This window comes from Cephus cinctus, unplaced genomic scaffold, assembly GCF_000341935.2.
Source record: "Cephus cinctus unplaced genomic scaffold, Ccin1 Ccin1_scaffold2001, whole genome shotgun sequence".
NCBI classification, from domain to species: Eukaryota; Metazoa; Arthropoda; class Insecta; order Hymenoptera; family Cephidae; genus Cephus; species Cephus cinctus.
This window is the reverse complement of record NW_014334093.1, coordinates 2,586-9,330: the sequence shown is the minus strand read 5'-3', so window position 1 is coordinate 9,330 and position 6,745 is coordinate 2,586. Positions and strand designations below refer to the sequence as shown.

Here is a 6,745-nt window from a genome sequence, read left to right as displayed (position 1 = left end):
CGCGATAGAAACTATAAGGCACTTGCGTACCGCGGTCGTGCCTAAAAAAATCACAAACATGCCATCGTACCAAGCGTAGCTCGTATACTGAACAAGTATATTGTTTAGAATAAAAATAATTAAAGGCCGTCAACGGGAAAAATCATATGCCGTTGAATTTTTTCCGCACATAGAATATTAGTTTAAATCTGCAAGTTGCTATGGGTGTACATGAGTAAGTGCTGTTCAGTTTCACATATTTGTATATGCTTGCGCTTGCTGTAACAGCGTTACATAGAAAACGGCTTACAATTTTTATACGCATGATCTATGGTACTCGTGAATTTACACGAATATTCTGTACACCGAAACGAATAAAACATACTTTGACTTTTCCCGTTGACGAGCTTTATTTATTTTTTTAAATAAAATACTTGTGCAGTGTACGAGCAACGCTCGGTGCGATAGCGAGTCGTTAATTTTTTTAAAAATTATTAACAAAGGCCGTCAACGAGATAAGCTATAGTGTATTGTATTCATGGTGTCCCATAGAATATTAGTGTAAATCTACAAATCTTTGTGAGCATACGTGGAAAAGTACTGCTGAGCTGCACAGATCTGCATGTCCGTGCGCCTCCTACAATAGCAACACTTAAAAAGCTGTGTATAACTTTTACACGCATGATCTTAGGATCCCGTGAATTTACACGAATATTCTGTACACCCAGACGAATAGAACGTACTATGATTTTTCCCGTTGACGGCCTTTATTAGTAACAAAGAAAATTACAAACTTGCCATCGTACCGAGCGTAGCTCGTATACGTACAGTCGCGTACAGTCGCATTCAGAACCTATTGCTCGCCGCGCGGTTCCGTCTGCCAGTTTCAGCGTCATGAAATAAATTATCATAGTTTAACTGATTTTAAAAGCAAATAGAAATAAACCAGTCGTAGGTTAATTTTAACACATTCTGCGACTGTTTCTGTTAGCCATAGATTCGTACAGGCCTAGTTCTGGCTCTTGAAAATCTTCCAAATTTCAAATAAAAATTTTTATTAACGTCTTAATATTGTAATATTATTTTAAAAAATACACAAATAAAGAAAGCGTGAGCTTATACAAAATATGCAATGATATTACTATGTAGATGACACATAACAAATTTGATGTTACGTAACGTCTATTTTATTACAAAATAATAAAAATAAGGTTCTACTATAAATTGAAGAAGTAGGAGTAGTATAAAGTCTAAAAATCTTATAGACGTTTGCTACACTGATAATATAATAAAGAAAAGTGGGGAAAAAAGTTATTAAAAAGTGTAACTCACTGGTAACACTCAGGAGCTGAGGGAGATATGTTTTCCAAAAAGCGCATTGCTTCACACGAGGACCTTGACCGATTTCTGTTGTGTTGGTGTCAAGAGTCAGATACTCCTTGTTCGAAGCAGTATGTACGGGCCAAATAGGCTTCGTCCAAGAACCATCATCACCCATACTAGGATTTCTGCATCAAAAGAAATAACATAACTTTTTATATTTAGCCTTCATATGTATCATTGCCATTAGAACATAACACAATAATAAGCAAAGGGTCAGAAATACTTTCGGTCGAGTTTCTTTGAATTCACAGTACTCTGCTATTAATGAATCATAATTCAAGACAAATCGCAAGATTAAGGACAAAGTTTATTATAATTACGACGTAACATCAAGCCAGTATGAAAGATTAACGTTTCCTTTCACAGAAAACGGAAACATATTTCGACGGCAAAACTGGACAGTTACTTATAGCCAAAAAGCTTAACGTAAATCCTCTAATAGGGACAGCACCGATTACCATAACCATATGAATAATCAATCGTAATATCCGTCGTACCCTGTTTTCGCAAAGTTTGCCCAATATTTCATCATCCGCTTTGAGAGATGTATTTCCTCTGTGGTGTACTTCTTCGACATGTCAAGGGGTTCGCCGAAGATGTAGCTTATTTCATCGGCGTGCATGACGCCCGTCCATTTCGGCCAGGGATTGTTCGCTGATCTAAATGTTAGGACAAGCAGCCCATAAATACACAAATGCATAGGATACGAAAAAAGACGTGACGATGAATTGTAAGAGAAAATTAACAGGCAAAATTGTACGAAATAAAAAAATGTATACCTATGCTTATAATAGTACATGTAAACGGTATTTCCCGTGCTGGCGTAATGTTCTGCGAACTCATTAACGTTACAGGTGAACTGATAGTCACCAACGATCTTGTCGAGGGCGTCGCGATTGACGTGAGGATCGTTTGGACGAATCCAGTCAGTGTACTCGTAGATGATGGCCTGTCGGGCGATTTGGTTGACGTAAGGATTGAGTTCAGTGACGGCCCGAATGAACTCCTCACGGGACACCTCGACATCCTCGGTGCCATCAATGCGGAAGAGCTCGGTCAAATAATAAATTATGAAGTAGAAACCTTCTTCGGTGTTCGAGCCGAGAAGAATATTCGCCTTCTTATACGAGGCAGTGGCCATTGAGCGCTGTGGGGTTTCGTCAAGGAAGGAACCGTCTATCACGGGAACAAATGGAAACTCGCATATACCGAGGGTGCCCCATTCGTTATTGACCAGGTCGAGAGGATCACTCTGCTGGAGACAGTCGATGACCGCTTGCAAGGAATCACGTTCATGAGGACAACCAACGGCTTCGGCTAGTCGGAGTCCACGAACGATCGACTCTTCACGGGATATTATAGCCCAGGGCGCCGTTGGCGAACCTGACTGCATTATGGCTTGGTTGAAGAGGTGCCTGAAATGTTAATGTGCTTTTGTAACATGTACGAGGAACAAGTACTCTATTTCTTTTTTTTTCTTTGCGGAGAAATATTTAAAATCAACGTACCTGGATAGTGGCGATAGAAGATGCAAGGAAACGGAGACAGCTCCGGCACTTTCGCCAAAGAGAGTCACGTTGTCAGGATTGCCACCGAAGGCGGCGATATTGTCGCGGACCCACTGCAATGCTAACATTTGGTCGAAGAGACCAGCGTTTCCAGGCACGTCGGGAGTTCCGAAGTAGAGGAATCCAAGGCTGGCAACGCGGTACTGCATTGACACTAGAATGATGTTTTCTTCGGAAACCAGAGTGCGGTGGTCGTAAACATCTAGGGTAGCTGAACCCGAGTAGAATCCACCTGAAACAAACCATAGAGCGAAATGCATAATCTCTGTAATCTGTATGTATATATTAGGTCATTAAGTTGAAATGTCGGCTAACTTCAAATACTTTCAGTTCGAAATCGGGCATTTCATACTTTAATGACTTAATATAATAATATGCTTATTAGAATAATTGGATTACACAAAATGTCTAGATTTTCATTTTATTTTGTGTCATTAAGCCACATCAAAGGGGCTTTACAGTTGTATTTTATGCATTTATTGCTGTAAAAAATATTAATTTTGTACATGCACTGATTTCCTGCCGGAAGTGCTAGTTGTTTGTAAACAATACTTTCATTTACATTCGGAATTTAATTTTTTCTTGGCAAATTGAAACTCAATTGATTCGGTTCAGATTTTTTATACAGATATTCGCGTTCGCATACGTACACACATACACAGGCAGACACATCTGTTTTTGCAATGGCGGGTACATAAAACACTCCACCGTACTCGTGCCAAAAAATTGTGTGTTAGGTGTGCGAATTACGTGTATACATATAGATGCGAATCTCATATGTAATGTACATATCTAAAATTCAGGATGTCAATGTGATAGCTTATTTGGACATGTGTAGCACTTCCGGTTTCGAAACAAACTGTGGGAAATCCAGAAAAAGCAGTCGTATTTACGTATTTAAAGTTTTGAACGTATTGCTGAGTCAATTGGATTGAATTTTTCGCAATCAATTAATTTTCACACATAAATGGGGCAGTATTGTTAGAAGACATATTTCCCTTTTAAGGGGTTATACAGTATACACTTGTGTTGGTCGAAAAAAATCGAAAATTGTTGTATTGCATTTTCTTAAAGTACATTCTCTTGAGATTATTTCCTCAAAATTTCATAGAGATCTGAGCACTATAACCTAAGTTGCAGTTGTCAGCTCAAATTTTATTTTAGCTGTGAAAAATAAGTATCCGAAACTTTAAACGCGATTACCTCAAAATGTTGTTTTTCAAAAAGTGCCGTTGCGGTGAGCAGGGTTTCTCAAGAACCATGTCACCTATCGATCTAATTTTTTGCAGATTACTTTACAACTGCAATATCTCGTACTTGAACAAAAGAATTTCCATTTGAAACAAAACTTTTTTTTGGAGCGGAAAAAACTTAATTTCCACACCTCCAAAAATCGAACTTTTCAGGAAAATCATCACCATTTATGCAGAAATGTTTATTTCGTCAAATCCTTCGTTCAAGTACGGCGTAATGATGTAAACTAAAGAAAAGTTTTGTTTTGGTTGGTTGCAGATGATCCATTCTCTGCTTATTATGCTCACCGCGAGGGGGGCCGGACAAAAGTTGTTTTAACTCAACGATTGTAGTGCCTACAAATGTGAACATTTTTCATTCAAAAATTGAATAAAATATTTTCAAACATGTAAAAATAGATACGTGGTGGTTAATCTTGAAAAAATGTACCGTCTTTGCGAAAAAAATTCTTGAAAAAACCCTTTTTTCCTGAGAATAAGTGCATATAACCCCTTAACTGTAAATCAGTATTTTGTTTCTTCGTAACGACAAATCCACAAGATGCCAAAGTCCATAATCATTGTATTTCAAGATAAATCTAGTTGCTTCGGTATAGCATAATATGCAAAACAGTGCACTTAAGTATTAGCATGTCAGTATAAAATTGCACCGTAATCCTACAATCGATACTTCTCACATTCCATTAGATTTATAATTGTGACTTAGAAAATGTATACATAGATTAATTATCTACGGCAATCACGGAACTAGAAACTCACCACCAAATATCCATACCATGACAGCAGCGTTAGTAGGCCTTGGTCGAGGCGTAACAACGTTCACATAGAGGCAGTCCTCGCTGAGTGCCGTGTTAGGATTCCACATGGTGGCGCCAGCAAAGTCTCCAAAAACGGTATCCAAAATTTGTACGCAGCTATTTGGAAGGCTCGTTGCATTCAGAACACCAGACCAACGTTCCGCAGGTCTCGGGTGGCGAAATCTCAAAGAACCTGTCACAAATTTTGCTCAATATTAAACGATATTTGTTGTTAACAACAACAAATTTTCCAATTATCGAATAGTAAAAATGAATTTTAATTTAATTTGAAAATCATAAAAGCACATCATTCATAATTAGAAACGACTTTCGTGTCAACGGCCATCCTTATTTTCTTACATCATGAAAACTATCTCCCTAGGATAGATAAGGTTTATATTTCCTGAATTTATAATTTAGTTGGTGGGTCAAAGATAATATCGTACACAAGAGAAACTCATGCACGTGATACGACCGTATTAAAACTTCGAGTGAACTTATAACGTGAAGAACGTGCTGTCCTCATTCCAGGAGCAGATTCATTTTAACACGATCGCATAGACTGTGTTACTGACGTGCTTTTTTATGGCGAAAGAAAATTAATTTTTAATAACATTCAATTCGTCTGCCGATCAAGCTCATTGGTCAATCTATAGCGTATCGTGGGATGTAAAAAACTATCAGAATTAATGTATCATCAAAGCAATACATGAGTAGCTGTATCGACAATACTTATTTTCGTACGTAGCAATGATTTGTACTATATATACTAGATCAGCATGTCTTTCACAAAGGTGATTCCACGAATTAGAAGTATCATTTTTATAAAATCAGAAATAACAGACATTCATAATACTCGTAACTCGCCGAGCACCCTGTATACCAGTGAAACAAGTAAGCAATGAAATATCAACAGTCCAATTAGAACCGTTAGTACAAATTGATGAATAAATATATTTGTGTAACGAAAATCCACGTTAAACTTGTATGCCCAACAGTTTTTCTTACCGCCCAAGAAGTTTATTTAAAGGGGAACTTGCCAATAAGAATTCCATAATTTCAAATAGATCATAATTTATGCAATCTCGTGACTTTATTCCCACGAGACTCAAATCAATAAGAGAGCTTAGAAAGTATTTTAACAAAATGCGTATTCTTTAAAACGCCTTTATAAATTGGTTTAATATGATTTCAAAATTCAATGTATACCATCGAGAATACAATAACTTACCGAGTGGTTTCTGCGCGTAGGGAATACCGAACCATGCGTCCACCGTTTTTCCTGTAGTGGCGGTCAAGGTCATACCCCTGACCCGACCTTTCTGTGTCTGTACTATAAGTGGATCATCGGCTGAATTACTGCCGAGAGCTTCGGGTCGTGGAAGCTCCTCGAAAGATCGCAAATTTTTCATTTCCTCGTGAGAAAGGTCAGCATGATGTCTGCTCCTGTGCGACGGCGTACATCGTGCAGGATCGAGGGTGAAGAGAACAACGATCACCAGGATCAGTAACGCTTCCGCGTTAAGGATGGAGCTGCGATTCCTTGGCATCCTCGCCTGAAACATTAACGATCCCATTAAATTTAGTCCATTGTTTAATCTTTAATCCATTTAATCCATTGTTATCTCTTTTTAGTCATCCACCTAACGATAAATCAATAGGAAGCTCTCGTTCAAACAGTTCGATATGGGCGCCGAGCGAACTTCGAATTTGTCAATTACACGGATTGCAGTAATTAATCATTCCTGATACCGGATACGTATCT

At 38.1% G+C, this 6,745-nt stretch overlaps 1 protein-coding gene across 1 annotated transcript; it reads right to left on the bottom strand.

The window, feature by feature from the left end:
* Window positions 1-1,311: 1,311 nt before the first annotated feature.
* LOC107274027 (acetylcholinesterase) lies at window positions 1,312-6,536 on the bottom strand (the record flags this gene model as incomplete). Its single annotated transcript, XM_015752752.1, is given in 6 exon segments — window positions 1,312-1,487; window positions 1,860-2,021; window positions 2,142-2,777; window positions 2,871-3,162; window positions 4,943-5,173; window positions 6,212-6,536. Coding segments are annotated over 6 exon segments (1,816 nt in total), but the record flags the coding sequence as incomplete, so codon positions are not given.
* Window positions 6,537-6,745: the final 209 nt, after the last annotated feature.